Source organism: Schistocerca cancellata, chromosome 1 (assembly GCF_023864275.1).
Source record: "Schistocerca cancellata isolate TAMUIC-IGC-003103 chromosome 1, iqSchCanc2.1, whole genome shotgun sequence".
NCBI lineage: Eukaryota > Metazoa > Arthropoda > Insecta > Orthoptera > Acrididae > Schistocerca > Schistocerca cancellata.
In genome coordinates, this window is record NC_064626.1 from 1,138,235,293 (window position 1) to 1,138,253,679 (window position 18,387).

Here is an 18,387-nt window from a genome sequence, read left to right on the forward strand (position 1 = left end):
GCTGCAAATTGCATCAGTGTGAATGGGAAGGATGCCGGCAAGTGGCGCGGTGCCTTGTTGCGGCGTCCGCGCGAACTACGGGACTATACGTGCGAACGGCCCTTACTTAAAAAACAACCCTCGTAGTTGCAGAAGAGGTTAAATTTGTAAACGAAAAAGAAGAGGTTAAATTTGTAAATGAAAAAGTTGAGTCAGTAATCCAAAACTTTCAAACACTCAACTTAAGAGTAAATAATTTAGAAAATAATGTTGTTGCCAGTTGTTACATAACAACAATCTGTTTGCCAACTTATGTAACAATGTACTGTTTAAAACTTTCCCTGGTGTCAAGTTGCATCCTGTAGATTTATTATATCAATGCAAAGACAGTTTCACATCTGGTATGCCAGAACCATTGAAAGCAAAAGTAGCTAAGTGTTTTCTGGACGGTGAAGCTTTATCCTGGGCAAATCAGAATGTAAGCCCTGAAACAACTTTTGATCAGTTTGAAACATTGTTTTTGTATAAACTCTGGTCAGAAAGCAGAGAAGCTAGGATAAAGTTTGAATTTTTGAACAGCAGCAAATACAGAGACGGGAAATTATGCATGCGTGAGCTTTGTAAAATGCAGCTAAGAAAATTGATGCAATTGGACAAATCTTTAGACAAGTTAATTCAGACTGACACACTGAAACAACGTCTACCAAAAGCGGGTTCAATTGGGTCTACTTTACGGGCCAGAATGACTCAATTGAAGAACTTTTGAAGTATGTGGATAGATTAGACTATCCATGGCAAAGTCATGACAGATCAAACAATCAAAATAGGGGAGAGTACCAACACCAGAGTGGTGGGTTCTATCAAAATCAAAATTATCACAACAGTAGCAAACAAAATAACTATGGTAACAGGAACAGAGATCAAAATAGCGATAATTACAGACAAAACACCAACTCAAATCAGAACAGACAGTATAGACTGGAAAACGAGTAAGCACCTCACCTGGGGCCTGTCAGTTTAAGGTGAGAAGAAAAACTCGTAACCAGGCTAAGAGCAGGAGAAACAGACACAGGTCACACCATCAACATCACACAGATAACAATAGGAACTACCACATTAATAATGTAAATAGGCACTATGAATTTTGGAACTATATGTTAAAAGAAATGAGTAATGATGACACAAAGACACAAAATAGTTATAAGCTTAGTGAAGAGGACCTGACAAATTTATTTGACAACAAGTGTGTATCCAAGGATGGTTATAATGATGACTATAGTATTGCTAGTTTGTTTGTTAATGATGATCAACCAGTTTTGTCTGATGTAGTAGTGAGACAAAATGATACCCTTGTACCCAAAAATATTGATGCTTTAGTAGCTCATTCAGATGATGATGTAGCAGTAGAGAAATTTGATGTTGTAGCCGAGGTCCATGCTGATACATGGTGTAGTGTCCCTTAGGAGATTTTTACGGACAGTGTGAATAAATTAAAAACAAACAAGACTTAAAAGGCATTTGTGAAGAACTGTACAATTAATATTTACAAAAAACTGTAACGTAAATACTCTGATGAGAAAAAGACCTTATCGCTGATAATTGATCTCTCAGTAAAAATTATGACAGAAATAAAATATTTATATCTTTGTGTAGCTATATATAAGATGAACAAAACACATAGATTTTTTTCTGCTTTCTTTGTTATATGGAGATTATGTGTAGCACTTAATGCTTGCAGATGTTGTTATTGTTTTCCCTTCTAGACGATGTTAAGGTGTGTATGTGAATTATTGCTTAAAATACATGTATAAAAATAGTTCATGTTATTATTTCAAGATAATCCAAGCACCTAATCTTAATGTTTCACTTGAAGAGAGAGATTAATTAGTATTTTTCAGCTGCTACGACACCCACAAGCCGCAATCGCTGACCAGCAACAATTGGTCGCCATTACGCGGTAGATTTAAATATTAAGTTATTTTGCAATTTTCATTCATAGCAGAGGCTATAAAATCATTTCAAATCCTTATTTAATTTGCAAGAGGTCAGATATTTTCAGCGATACCATTTGGGGCATATATGTGTATTCTGGCCTGGACTTGATTTAGTGAAATTGTAAACTTGTAGGGAGCCTGGCACTCATCTAAAATGAAATCAAACATTTATTTGGCCTCCTAAAAAGTATTCAGCATATAATGGTCTTACATACTCAATGAACATAATTAATGTTAAATTCTCATCGTACGTAGTTTAAAGTAAGGAATCGTTATAAATGCAAGACAAATTTTTATTTCATGTATAAACGTTACGAACGTGTGTACCAGAGAAGAACCTTGACAGACCCTGAGAGGACAGAGAAACATATACAAACAGGAAAGTGAAAAGGTAAGGACCACTAGGTATCAATTTTTGCTGCATGGGCTTGGTATCATCGAAGAACAGGAGCACAGATGGTAAATGGTGTGTAATGGAGTAGGAAATAGTTTGTATTTGTGAAAACAATTGTTAAGGGGCTCTGGAACGCCCTATACTTGCAATGTTAAAATAACGCTTATAAATTACATCTTTCCTCACAAAGTATTTGAGGTAGGAAGTTGAACTTTTTACAGATTATTTATTGGAATATGGGCTACAACTTAACACAGGGATTGTACAAAATTTTCGTTCAGTTATTAAAGATGATTTTTTTTCAATTGTAATGAAAATTCACAACATTTTTTTGCAATTTTTTATTTATATATTCAAAAATATACAGTTTTTTGGAAAAATGCTGTGTTAAATTATGCAGAAGGTACTGTGTAACATTTACTGTAAGTTTGAAACAAATATGTTTGGAAGATCCTTAGAAAACATGTAATTAGTATGAGAAAATAAAAGTTTTGGGAATCGAGCAACAAAGATTGGATTAATTTTTAGTGCATTCCAGGTTCATAGGATGGTTTATCTTCATCCTCTGCAAACTCCTCCTCCAGCTTCCTCTTGTTCCTCCTCCTGTTTACTCTTGTTTGTATTTCTAGACTCTTTACAGCCCTGTCTGCAGCCCGAAGGCGTTCCTTGTCTAAAGCAAGCATCGCTCGTACCATGTTAGAACCTATCTTCATTCCCATATTTCTAAATACCTTGCACCTTACAATGTTGCCATCATTGAAAGTCGCAACAGCATCATACACACCAAAGTGAAGTGTTTCTATTCCAACAAATACAGTCTTGGGGATTGTCGACCATATAACACTATTTACACTTTCATTGGGGTTTTGAGTTTTTCCGTGAATACACTTTTTCAACAGTTCAGGTGCTGCTAAGTCTCTGAAAATAGGTTAGCCACAACACATACTTTATCTCACATCACTAAAATGTACCTGATGAACACGGACGTTAATAATAACACCATTTGACAGCAGTTTAACAGCGCCACAGTGGGTCACGCCCATGTAGAACACATTTCAAAAAAATTTTAAAAATAGTTGTAGTCTTCGGAATTGAATAAATTATATATCTATTAAAAGGTAATAGTCTGCAGATTCAAAAAATGAAAAAAAGTAAAAATTGAACTTTTCATGATTTTGAGCCTTTCCGGAGCCCCTTAAGCAAGTCATAGTACTGTGAGTTTAGAAATATTAACCATTCTTTTTTAGAAAGCATAGTATGCTACTGTAGATCAGAACCAGTATTTGTAGTAAGTAGGTATACTGTAAGGCTGTAGCCAGTGAAAGTGTATACTGTTAAAGCATGTGAAGCAATTTGTGTGAATTTCTTGTTAATATGGGTAAAGTTGGCCGAGTTATGAAGCCACAACAGAATCAGGATACAAATATGCAGTATTATGTTCCGTTACTAAGTGATATTGATCGTGATACGAAGATGGTAGAAGTTACTAGTAACCATAGGAATGATAAGGGTGATAAGCTATTTTCGGGTGAATCACCATGATCTAGTCAGTACATAGAAGTACCAGAACAGATAGCCGCTACTAGGGCAAGTAGCAGTATCACAATGAATAGATTAATGATGACGCCCCTATGTTCACCAATACCTGACACGTTCGTGGAATTCCTCAGGAAGTTAGAAGAAAGGGACAGGTTACAGGAAGAAAAAATGAAAGAAAGGCATAGGATCATGGAGGAATGAAATAACCAGCTAGCTAAACAAATAATGGAACAAGCCGAAGAAACAGATAAAGCATTAATAGAGCACATGAATGAACAGTTCAAAAAAGTACAGTTGGAGATAAATGAAATGAAGATGACATAAACCGAATTGCCGAACATAGTCAGCAACATGGCACAAGATGTGCAAACATTGCAAATGACACATATCATTATAAAAGACGAGGTCGAACAACTTACAAACTGTATGGAAACTGTTGAAATAGTGCAAAAGGAAACTACAGACCAACATTTAGTCAAATAAGCTAAGAAAGTAGAACAGGAATTCCAAGATTGGTTAACTGAGAAGGACAGTCAGATCTCGGAACAAACAGAAAATAAAGTAAAGGCTGCTATACAGCAAGTAACCAATGGCGTAGCTGTTTGTAAAAAGAACACAACCGAAGCGCATCAACTCGCAGGCGAAAAATTGAATCGAGCTACAAATCTCCAGTGCCACAGTGGCAACAAGAGATCACACATCGTATATCCGAAATAGAACGTGCGCGTTCACAGGCACAGATATATGATAACGGAGATACACTAATCCAAAATACTCACGGCAACGCAAACAGCACATATGGGTCATATCAGCCCGTACTGAATTCTGATAGATTAGACGTAAATGTACGGAGGAGTATGCCAATGCATAATCAAATGGGGGCAAATTCTTCTACTGTAACTACCACTACTGATGAGAGTCTAATAAAACACTCTCACTTTCAAGTTTACAACAGAAAAGAAATCGGTGCACCCTGTGATATTTATAAAGGGATTTCAGAATATTTTGCCCAGTGCGTCGAATGATCGACAAAAGATTCAGTTTATAATAGCGCATATCCAGGGTGACGCTGCCCTGTGGGCGAATTAAATTATTGATAACTGTAAGAGCGTTGCACAATCTGAAAAGGCATTCTTAGACTGCTATTGGTCAAAGGCAATACAAAAACACCTTAGGATGGAAGTCTGTAGCCCTGAGGTGTTCAATTCAAAACAAGGTACCCTGCAGAAATATTTTGAAAATAACATTAATAAGATGAGATTTTGGGATGAGCCTATATCTGCACTAGATGTGATAAGTATTTTAAATCTTCGCTTTCCAGGTCACATCCCTGATAAATTAAACAACGTTGCAGAAGACGATCAGGAGAGATATTTATTGGTGTTAGACAAGATAGACCTATCACAAGAGGAATGCCGGACGAATCAAGACTGAGAAAATGGGAACTTTTCGCTGAGGAAACATGAAAACCGGAATTCAAATCCCAACTTCAGGAACAACAACAACAGTAAACGAGAACAACATAATGAACATAATGGGAGAAAAGGAAATGGTCAGATGCCGTATAGCAAAAAATGTAGATGTGAAGAATGACACCGTCCAGTATATAACAACAACAATAATGGGAATCAGAATCAAAAACGTAGTACGAATGAAGGGCAATGGCCTAATCAAAATAGCAGTCCGAATAATCACAACTATGCGGTGCAGTGGATGCATAGTTCAATGCAGCAACCACCTACAGTAAGTAGTAATAATTACCAAGATGACAACCAGAATACAATGCCAAACACAAATGTGATACCACAGCCTTGGACGGGTAGTAATAGCGGTGTGGGGATCATTGAAATGGCAGGTGAAGGAAGCAATAACATTTCACGACCGTCAAACGAGAATCGACCGCAATAAGCTCCCCATTGTTGGTCGATGGACGGAGCGGGGGCACATCTCAGGACAATTTCCAAAACAATATCCGCATGCTGAGATACCGAGAAGGCAATACCACGCAATGGGATTTATTAACAGAACTGAATAAATGTGGTAATAAGGAGGTCTAAATAGTGCAAACCATATTAAAAGCACGAATAAATAACATTTCAATAAAAATATATGTAGAAACAGGAGCTACAACTAATGTACTGAGCTATGATTTTTTCAAAACTTTAAGTCATAACCGCAAATTGCCTACTTACCCAGTGCAAAACTGTCATGTTACTGGAGCCATTAGCACACAGACATAGAATATTCAATACCAGGTGTGGGTGGAATTATGCCTTGGGAAAGAAACCATAAAGTGTGCTTTTTCTAGTGGTAAAAGGATTATGTGTGGCCTGCATCCTGGTGTGCGACTTTCTTAGCGAGAGAAAGGCACAAATTGACCTCTCAAGCAGAAAGGTTAACATATTGAATGAAAATAGAAGGGATAACAATAGGAACTACCATGTTAATAATGTACATAAGCACTATGAATTTTGGAACTATATGTTAAAAGGAATGAGTAATGATGACACAAAGACACAAAGACACAAAATAGTTATAAGCTTAGTGAAGAGGACCTGACAAATTTATTTGACAACAAGTGTGTATCCAAGGATGGTTATAATGATGATTACAGTATTGCTAGTTTGTTTGTTAATGATGATCAACCAGTTTTGTCTGATGTAGTAGTAAGCCAAAATGATACCCTTGTACCCAAAAATATTGATACTTTAGTAGCTGATTCAGATGATGATGTAGCAGTAGGGGAGATTTGATGTTGTAGCCGAGGTCCATGCTGATGCATGTGACTCAGATGATGATTATGATTATGATGATGATGACGATGACAGTGATGACGTTAATGATATTTTGTTTAAAGAGGAGCTTGATGGGATGATTCTGTATATGTATTGGAAGATGAAGTTAATAATAGTCAATTAGTAGGTATTGAAGATTTGATGAGTGATGATAAGGTACATGGAAATCAGTGGTCTTCTACTGATGTCAGGGAGATTTTGGCTAAGAGTAATGATAAGACTGAACAAACTAAGAAGATAGGTTACAATGTTTTAGGGGTTTTAAATAAGCAAGAAGTCAGTGAAGTGAAATGTAGCAGTGATGATATTATTTGGAATTTGAGAATAATTAAATCATGGAATACACACAAATAAACAATGAGATAAGTAATAATTCAGGCAGGCAGCAAGGTATAATTAGTGAGCCCTCTTACACAGAAAGCAGTAGTTTGTCACATCCAGAAGAAATTCAGTCTAATGGTGATATGTCTTTGTGTGATTTAGAAACAGTTTCAGCGAATAAACAATTGCCATGAATTATTTAGATTTTAAAGAAATAGAAGGTGATTTATTAATGGAGGAAGTGAAAATTGATAAACAAGAGTTACCTGGTAGTCCATATTTTGAAATAACAATTGACAATAGGAAAGGCATGTGTCTAATGGACACGGGTAGTTCTATCTGTTGTATATCTGATAAAGTAAGAGAAAGGTTGAAAAACAGTGCTTCATACATAGAATTTCCTGTAATAGGTGATAAGATCAAGGGAACTACAGGTATGTGCAGCAAATCACTTTCCAAAAAGGCTTTGATTTCATTTTTAATTCGGGATTTATTTTTTGAACAAGGATGTTTTGTGGTGGTAGACCTAAATGAAGATATTCTGTTGGGCATGAATTGAATAATAAAAGCAAATGCAATTTTTTATTGGGAAAACTTAAAAATATGTTTCACAGAACCAAAATCTGGTAGTTCTGGTAAGGCCAAATAACATTTAAAGTATACAGAAAATTGCAGTAATCAAATAAGAGAAATTGAATTTTCTGATGACAAGTGCATTGAAGGTTTAGAGAAGGAACAGGAGGACAATTTTGATAGTAATAGTTTTTCACGGTTAGTCAGTGATAAAGTAAGTACTGCAGATAGCTTATCCAATTATGAGAGAAAAGATTTAGATCAGTTTCTGCGGGAATATTGTGACATTTTTTGTAATCAGCCAGGAAGAGTTAAAAATTATGTCTGCAGATTAAAAATGAAACAGCATGATCCATTTTTTATCAAACCATATGGGGTCTCCATTTGCAAAAGAAAATTAGTGGAGAGAGAATTCCAGAAGATGCAAAAAATGGGGAATAGTGGAAAGGAGCAGCAGCCAGTACAATAATCCGATGGATGTTGTTTCTAAGAAAGATGGAGATGTTAGGCTTGTTTTGGATTCTCACTATCTGAACAAATTCCTTGGACGGAAAACTGATTATCCTGAATCCCTGGAGGAATTATTGAATAAATTCAGTGACACAAAATATTTTTTCCAGTCTAGATTTGACATCAAGGTTACACCAAATTGTTTAAGAGCCAAATTCAAGACAGTATGCTGCATCTTTATATAATGGAAAAAGCTATCAATATTGTATAGTGCCATTTGGACTTAACATTTCAGTTGCTGAATTTATATGTCTTAGGTAGGAAATTATTGTCCAAATTGGTAATCTATGTGGACGATATTTTAGTAACTAGTAACACATAGGAAGAACATATTGAAACTTTAAGGCAAATTGGAAAAAAAGTTTATACAGGGGGGTATGACTTTGAAATTAGAGAAATGTAAATTTGGAGTTACAGAATTAAATTTTTAAGCCACATTATTAGTAAAAAGGAGATTCTGCCAAACAAAGATAAACTCATGGCCATACAGGAATTTCCATTACCCAAAAATAAAAAGCAACTTACGTCATTTTATGGCTTGGCAAACTTTTACCATAAATATGTATGTACGCAGGCACTTAATGCACCATGTCTCAGAGAACTTCTTAAGAAAAATTCAGTTTGGGAATGGACGACTAAATGTCAAGAGGCATTCAATGAAATTAAGAAGAAACTTTGCAACAGTAAAATCCTTCCTAGGCCTGATTGGGCATTACCATTCTGTCTTATAACTGATGGAAGTGATTATGGGTTTGGGGTACAGCTTTTTCAGCAGAAAGAAATCAGTGGGGCTATAGAACACTTTTCAATCAGTTTTGTTAGGAGATGGATTACAGAAACACGAGAGAAATTATACTGTCACAGAAAAAGAACTCTTAGTTATGTCTGGGGATTTAAAAAGTTTAAGAGCTACCTAGTTGGTCATAAAACAATAGTTTTCTCTGACCACAAAGCTTTGAGCTACATACAGGAATGCAAACTGTTTCATGACAGAATTACTAGCTGGGCTATTTTCCTATCACAATTTAACTACACAATACATTACATAAAAGGAGACCAAACTGTGAAATGTGATAGCAGATGCTCTGTCTAGATTTCCAGGGGGAGGGAGGGGGGGGGGGGGTGCTAACAAGAAAATGAAAACTTACAGAACAACAAAAATTTTCAGATATGTACATATAGAGAATAAAAGGAAAGCAGGAAATTGCTAATATCTGTAACCAGTTAATGTGTAACCAAAATCAAGATGAAGAATGGAAATTAGTAAAGAGTTATATGGGTAAAAAGGGGATGAAAAAGTGAAATTATATTATCAGGTTTTTAAAGGGATTCTATTTTGAAGAAGTAGTCCCGACTCGGACAGTTGGAAAGTATGATGGCCCAAACAACATGTATATACGTTAATTAAATACATACACCAGAGTTATGAACACTGTGGCATAATGAAATGTATACAAAAACTGAAGGAAAATGTATATTTCAATAATATCTCTAGAAGAGATAGGAATTGTCTGTTAACTTGTGATCGATGTCTAACAGTTAAAGGCTCCAATCAAAAGCATCAGTGTGTTATGGAAAGTATGTGCCCAAAAGCTAAGTCTGAACTAATTGTCATTGATTTATTTGGAAAACTACCTTGCTCCAAAGATAGTTATTGTTATATTTTAGTTGCAGTTGCTGTTTTCAAAATTTATAAAATTGTATCCATTGAGGAAAGCAACCAGCAGGAAAATTATTCAGTGTTTTACTAAAGATAATTTCTTGAAAGTGGGTAAGCCACAACCAATCTTATCAGGTAATGGCAGTCAGTTCACTTCAGCCATATGGAAAGGATTTACTAGCTATGAAAAAATAAAACATTTTTTAATATCCATTTATTCACTATTGTCCAATCCAACATAGGGGTACATGTGCAAAATAGGTAGGCTTTGCAGGGCATACTGTGCAAAAGATTACACAACCTGATCTTGGTACCTCAATCAATTTGAAGATGTACTGAATAGTTCACAGCACACTACCACAGGTTTCACACCATATGAAATACAGTATGATAAAAACCAGAACATATTTTGAATAAATTAGTAGATTATCCAGCTCATACTGAAATCATTGCAAATGACAGAGACAAAATTGTTACGGACAATATGGAATTATGCCACAAGACAAGGAAACCAAAAACATGATAAGAAACTTATAGTAATTCAATATAAGGTAGGGGATCTGGTATTAACCAAAAGTTATGAAAAGTGTAAAGCCATCAATAAGGAAATAAAGAAATTTTTTGGTATTTACATTGGACCATTTGAAATTCTAGAGATACTTCGTCCTAATCCTTACCGTTTGATATATCCTAGGTCAAAGAAGTTTTTTGGATTAAGAAATACAGGATGTACATAAAGTTTGGGAACACTATCAATTATTTATAGCACAAGATCTAAACATTTTACAGATGTCATACATATTTCATTTTGAAGAGAAACTTTGAAGGTTTTTTTTTAATTTTTTTTTTTTATGCAAACATTCAATATGCGAACCACGAGTGACCCGGCAGACGTCAATATGGTAATCGAATTCTTGCCATACCTGTCTCAGCATAGCATCATCGACTGTAGCAGTCGCTTCCAGTATATTCTCAGGGAGCTCTGCTACATCACATAGTAGAGGTGGTACATACACCAGATCTTTAATGTGTCCCCACAGAAAAAAGTCACACGGAGAGAGACCTGGTGATCGGGGTGGCCATTTCACGAAACAGCTGTCCCCTTCTGTAGCATGGCCGATCCATCGATGCGGCAGCTCCATGTTCAGGAACCAACAAACTTCACGATGAAAATGGGGTGGAGCCCTATCCTCCTGAAAGATGAATGGAGAGTCTGATTGCATTTGAGGCATCAGCCAGTGCTGCAACATGTCCAAGTAGGAATATCCAGTGACAGTGCTTTCAGCAAATAAGAATGGCCCGTACAGTTTTCGACATGACAAGGCACAACAAACATTTACCTTAGCGGAATCACGCTCACATTCAATGCATTCATGTGGATGCTTTGTACCCCATATTAGACAATTATGCCTGTTCATAGCAATAGCACACGTTTTTGTCGAACTCCAACACAGAGAGAGCTCGCTCCGCAGCTGAATTCGCCATGTATGCAACTAGCACTGACTGTCGGCAAATTACCCAACTACGCTGTGGTGGTACACATGAAAAATAACTTTCAGGGTTTCTCTTCAATATGACACATGTATGATATCTGTACAATGTTTGGTTCTGGTGCAATAAATAATTAAAAGTGTTCCTGGACTTTATGCACACCCTGTATTACTCAGCTCAAACCATATTTTCAATAACTGCAAACCCTCAGGGGGGTACACACACACTTCATGTACCATGAGTGTGGCATACGTAAGGTGCCCCAGCTAATGTGACATTTGCTCAACAGAAACACACCAGTGCTGCATTCCACGTACACAGCTTAATTACACGTCTATCAATAATTGAAGATAACTATCAAATTTTTTTAACATGACTATCATATTCTGAATTCTATGTTACGTTTTATGAATGAGAGCAGATTTTTTCCTGTTATTTTAAGACATACCTAAGTAATTATGTGACCACATAAGCTTATTTCAAAAAATTTTTAAAATTATTGAATACTACACTGAATTTTCTGTTCTAAACTTTTGTTGTTTAATTTTCAAACAAGTAGAGGATAACACTGATTGTGAGGTGATGGATTTTACAGAAAATGCTTTTTGAATGCATTTTACTATACCGTGATGATGAGAATTTGAGGAAATTAATAGTGAGAAAGATACATTCTATCTGTGTCAAACAAGAGCAAAGTAGATATGAAGTTTGAAAATTTTGAAGGATAATCAAAACACAATTTCCACATTAACAATATTTCACATGAAAGCTGAAGATTTCTGTCAAGAGATGCTGTGTTCTAGAACCAAGACAAAACAGTTGTGATTCTGCTATGTTTATGTTATGACCAAACACTTAATGATTTTGATATACTCAGAGTAAGAATTTTTATGGGTACATTTGTGTCACACACAATTTAAGATAAAACAGATAAGTTAGAGAGACAACACACATAGAATGCATTTATGAGGGAGCTATGTACGTATCTGTTTCTAGACTTGGGAGCTATGTACATATTTCTTTCTAGACTTATACACGAAGGTTAGTATGTTGCTTTGTGGATTGAAATATTGAGGTGAAATTGATTTGGAAGAAACTGAATGAAACGCTTAAAAATATTAGCGTTTTACAATGGTTTTATTTGTATATTGTTGTTTAAGCATATATGACTTTTACACATATTTTTCCATGAGATACATAAGATTATGAGACTTGATGATGAGAGGTTGTTTAAATGTAGCCACATGCAAGGAAGAGAAAACAGTAATACACAGTTCACGAAGACTTATGTATGGAAGAGAAAGGAAATAAGTTATGAAATATTAGAATATACTGACATAATTTTGCTTCACCAACAAGAAATTGCCAGCATTTGCTTCAAAGGTTTTCTACAAGAACAATAATGAAAAATTTACCTAAAGTTGGACTTAAATTTGCCTATGTGGTGTCAGTTTTTATAAAGCTGTCTGGTTTGTCATTGCCCTAACTCTGTCAGATGTTGTCCTAATGTTGCCAGGTTTAATCTTAGTGTTGTCAAAGAGGAAGGGTCTTGATTGTTAGATTAAAAGAGGGTCTGGCACATGACTTACAGTGAAAGTCATTGTATTGATAAAATGTGTATTGAGAATTAACTGAGACTGTACAAGGTGAAATACTAATGACACTTATTTGAATTTGTAAACAAATATTTTGTCACCATTTTTTCCAAGACAAATATTACACTATATCCTAATGAATATGACTGAGACTCAGGAGATGAGCAATATATGATAAAGAAACTATTCTTATGAATATTGTAAAATAATTTCTTGAAATATTAATCCAGTTATGTAGGTTCTCATATTTTTACAACCTATGATATTTTCTTATGTATATGTCTTTTCTTATGTACTTGAATTTATGTATCAATATTTTGTGAGCTGATGCAGATTGGAACTTTCAGGTCACTTGTAAAGCGATGCCTGAAACATAATTGAAGGACTCTTTTTTGGAACAAAGAGACAATGAAATGCAAGAACCATAAAATGGGTGACTTGAAAGAACACCTGGAAACCAATTCCATGAAGGCTGTAGACAAGAATTAAAAATATGTCACTGTATTCACTGTCTTTACAGAATTATATTAGTTGTAAGGTTTATTCTTTTTGTAGCACTTATGATTATTCTCCATTTGAAAGCATATCTTTTTTTTCCAAAGAAGAGCTTTGGCTCTTGCAGATACCCACACCTTTTTGGGGGTTATTGTTTTCATTCCTTTTCCGATGCCCCAATGAAATACTCTCTGAAGAGGTAATTCATTGAAAGTTTTGTAATTTCAATTGTATCTAATAAGTGATTTCGTGTAATACATTAAATTTCATAAAATTTATTATTTCATTTGTTTACTTGTATGTCATGTTCATCCAATATATGCTAGCATTATTTTGCATTCACTAATTATCCATAATTAACACAAATTAGGTTGGCATTGTTGTTTTTCACTATTTTGTACAATGTAATGTATATCTTATGTAAAAATCTTTTATACTGTATAAGCTAGTTTGAGTTTAAAATGCAAAAAGTTTTGTGTATAGTTATTCATAATAACTTTGAACTTTTAATTGTTAATTTTATAAATCTGCACAATAGTTTTGTTAACTCCTTTGTTAAGAAAATATAAACAGGGGAGCAGAAGGCTTAGAAAAGGCAGTTGGAGACAGTTCACAGATGTGACCACTGTGTCGCACATCAATGTAATAATCTAATTGTTGTACTACAGTTTTGTGACTATGTAGCCTGTTATGTGGATTGGGCTCCCACCAAGAAGAAGTGGTGCTGCTTGTCATTAATAAACCACTATAAAATGACTTTGTACCTGGTTTATTTCATGGAATTCACGTGACTAGATCCAGTTAGCAGAGGAAATGGATTGGGATGATGACTTCAGCAGCAGCAGGAAACAGATTACTCTGAGTTACACTGAACCAAGACATGTATAAGCAATGAACTAAGCTTTACTGTTCTAGTAGTAAACATATGTATTTGTCTCAAAGTTATCTTTGAGTGGCGGAGGCCACAGTGATCTACGTTCTTGATGTCATTGGAACACAAGAATAACAACAAACTTTTCCATTTCTCTGTTTAATCAAATAATCTTTCAGTGTTGTATTTTTACCACAATTCCAGTCTCTCCCCACCATCCCTAACCAAAATTTTGTTACAGGATCTTTCGCAAAATTTTCCCCAAATTTTTCAGAGCCTGGTGCATTAAATTATGGTGGACAAGCTTGATTACAACAAATTTTGTGCTCGGTGGGTTCCCTACATCCAAAGAGAAGACCACAAAAAAACAGAGAGCAGCTGCAGTACTGACCTTCCTCGAAGATTACAAGAAAAATGGTAAGAAATTTATCAAGCATATCATAACTGGGGATGAGACATGGGTGAAGCATGTCAATTGTGAAACAAAAATGCAGTCAGTGGATTGAGTACAGGGAAATTCTCCCACAAAACCAAGGAAGTGTTTGTAAACACTGTCAGCATGAAAGATCAAGCTATTGTGTTTAGAGACTCTAAGGGAATGATTCTTATTGATTTCTGTGAACATGGAATAACAAATTAACTCAGAGACATATTGTCAACACTGACAAAGTTAAGGCAGGCAATACAAAACAAGCGTCTGGGAAAACTTAGCACAAAAGATTTGTTTTTTCGTGGCAACGCATGTCCACACACTTCCAGTAGTAACCAAGAGCTCCTGTGTCGTTCTGGACGGGTGGCACCCAGATTTGGTGCCAAGTGACTAGCATCTCTTCCTAGCAAAAAAGACATGTTTCACTACACAATGGTTTGATACTGATGCCAAACTGCATGCTGGTATAAACCAGGCTGCAATTGCAGAGGCATTTTTCTACAGAGATGGTATTGAAAAACTTGTGCCGAAGTATGACACGTGCCTCAATTTGAATGGCAATTACATAGAAAAATAGTTTAAGAATGTATCTTTAAAGAGTATATAATAAAATTTGGTTTTGCCATATTGTTATTTTTTATTTCAAAACATCTGTTGCCTTCTGGATGGCCCTTGTATAAAGTAATTGATCTTGGTTCAGTGCAAGTACTGAACACAAATAAAGCTGAACTTTTAAATCTGCATTGTATAAATTTTAATTTCAGACTGTTTAGCATGAACTAGGATCAACTTTGACTAGCAAAGTTTTGCAGATGAAGTCAAGTTAAATTGCAACCTTCAGTTAAGAATCCAGTGAAACTACATAAGCATGGATTTAGTTTTGCACAAATACAAGTTTAAGCGAGAAATAAATACTAAAGGAGCTTTTGTAAACACTTACACATTGTTGAATTATAAATTTCTTTTTTCCCCCACTAGACGTAACATTAGGTTAAGGAGAATGTTGGTGATGTAATGAGTGCAGATAATAACTGCTTACATAAAAATCCTTGGAGATGACTTGTAATTCATATGAAAAATTTGAAAGGCAATTCATTGTACCAGGGTAAAAAAGTGAAATTAGTATTATTTGCAATGAACAGTAAGTAAAAGAAGTTCTACAGTTGCCAATAATGTTAAACATCTGGCACAAAAACTCTCTCCAGACCCAAACAGCGATAGCTATACAATTGGTATAAAGTTCTAGATAAGTCAGTAATCATAAGAGGATGATTATTTGACTACCAAAATGCTCAAATGTGCTTAAACTGGTCAGTCAGGAAAGTGATCTCTATCAGCCAGTTATTTAACAAAATTATGTGTTGGTATTTAAGTGGTTATATGCCAGACTGCTGATCAAAAGATTTGGGACTCAATCAACATTCAGCCTTTGGGGCTCGATCCAAATCCAGTCTCATGTTTACTCTAGAAGTTTGTATTTTTCTATTTGAGAGTCCCGGTATTGACTATGAAACCTGGGACATATTTCGCAAAGAGCAAATGTGATTCAAGCACGATACATTTTAACTGAGTATGAACTATAATACACCACATAGAGCACCCCTTAATTAGTACTACTATTGCACACCACATCTTACTAACCACACTTCTCTCTCTTTCATTAACATAAAAAAATACCAACCTTGAGATTTTTCAGAGCCTCTGTCTTCAGTGTTACAATTATATCTACAGACAAATCAGATTCATCCACAGACACAAATTCCACTTCCTTGTCATTGTTTATTGTGAGAAAAGGGCAGCTGCAGACAGAGCCGTCGGCCACACTCACAATGCCCAGGCAAGGAACTATCTCTCTGACATCCAGCACCTGTGGAAAAATGTACATGCACTCTACACACACATGGATGTGTAAAACATAAACATACCTATTGTTAAAATTTTGAAAGGAGAAAACTGATTAGTATGAAGCAGAGGCATGAATACATCATTTAGGTACTTTTTGTTTTACTTCCTATGCCACAGTCCTAATTCCATTTCAAGCTGTAGCTTACCCTGTAACTGGCTAGATGAGCCAATTCTAAAGTATGCAAGTCATGGCCACATGACCCTTCTGGCTGGATGTAAAGAAGACTGGAGAGACTATTCAAGGAATGTACACCATACTATCCAAGAATATGCTTTAAGGAGAAACAAAGCTAAAATGAAGGTGACAAAGAGTATTAGAAAGGAGAGTAATGACTTGCTTGATGGTTTGGTTTTCTCCTAGCTAAGCAGTAACGTTATATATGATGGACAAACTGAAGGAGATATAAGAAACTGACTAGTAAATGCAAAGCAAGCGTTCTTCAACAAAACAGTTCTACTGATATAAGATACTGTTATGGAAATGAAGTAGTTCCTAAAAGTATATCTCTGGAGCACAGCACTGTATAGAAGGGAAATGAGGACGATTAGAAGAAACTTCAAGTGCTTGAAAGGATGTGTAACTGAAAAATGTTAATACAATGGACAGATAAAATAGACACTGAATCAGTGCTAGAATGTATCAGGAGGGAAGTCCCAATGAGAAGAAGAAACAGGTTAGTGGGACATCTGCTAGGGCATCCAGAAATGGTTAACACTTCCGCCTCATGCAGACAGTTAATATTCATTATAACCAGATGCCAAATAATCAGAAACACAATCAAAACTATTCTTATTATTTTATATTTTACTGGTCACAATCTTGGTCGAATATTGTGGTCTATATCTGTGGATTTCATTAAAAAAGAAAAAAAAAAAAGATGAAGAAGAAGGGAAAAAAGTAGTACCATCACTGTGAAACAGAAGGAAATCAATAAGATAAAACTACATGTAGTGTGTTCAAAAGTGTACATCTTTACATATCTCTGAAACCAAAATCTGCAAGCAGAACACTGAGTGTGAAAAAAGACAACAGGTTCGAGGGTCCTGTCAAGGCACCACACAGTCCCCAAATTACCTTCGATAGAAATGAGAGAATCATGTGATATTCGTACATCATACTGGTTCAGAATGTAACTGCCCAACCTATTTGCTGCACCCCTAGGAATGCATGTCTGAGAGGTGCACTGGCACCTGGCCACCTCCACAATCCTGTTGATGAGGAGACCCTTACACCACTGACCCAGGTTCTGCACAACTGCCCACCTATTTTGCACACCACAGTGCTTGGAAGGGGGTGGTTTGTACCATAGTTCAAATGGATACCTAGAACCCAAATTAAATGTATCAGTGGTTTGACACAACCCTTCCATTCTAGTTCGAATACTACTCAAGGAAGGGATGCACTAGTCTCCTCTATGCGGTCTCCTTTACAGATGAACCACACTTCCCTATATTTTCCCAAAAAACCGAAGTCAACATTTGCCTTCCCAGCTATCATTATGTGCTTGTTCTATTTGATACAGCTTAGGAATGTTACACCCAGACATTTAATCAACATGACTGTCAAGCAGCACACTACTAACACTGTATTCAAACATTACAGGGTTGATTTTCCTACTCAACTGCATTAACTTGCAGTTTTCTACATTTAGAGCAAGCTGCCAATCACCACACCACCAAGAAATTGTGTCTCAGTCATCTTCTGTCCTCATACATTCAGTCAACAATGACATTCTCCCGTGCACCACAGCCATCAGCAAACATCCATAGACTGCTGCTCACCCTATCTGTCACACAACTTATGCATGTAGAGAATAAGAGTGGCCTGGCCCAAT

At 35.8% G+C, this 18,387-nt stretch overlaps 1 protein-coding gene across 2 annotated transcripts in view; it reads right to left on the minus strand.

Moving 5' to 3' along the window:
* The window catches only part of LOC126092799 (uncharacterized), a 211,449-nt gene that overhangs the window by 97,835 nt on the left and 95,227 nt on the right, over positions 1–18,387 (minus strand). For both annotated transcript variants that reach the window (XM_049908536.1, XM_049908530.1), the window contains exon 6: positions 16,329–16,514. In XM_049908536.1, the coding sequence (XP_049764493.1) occupies positions 16,329–16,514 (186 nt within the window). The remainder of the gene's footprint in view (positions 1–16,328; positions 16,515–18,387) is intronic.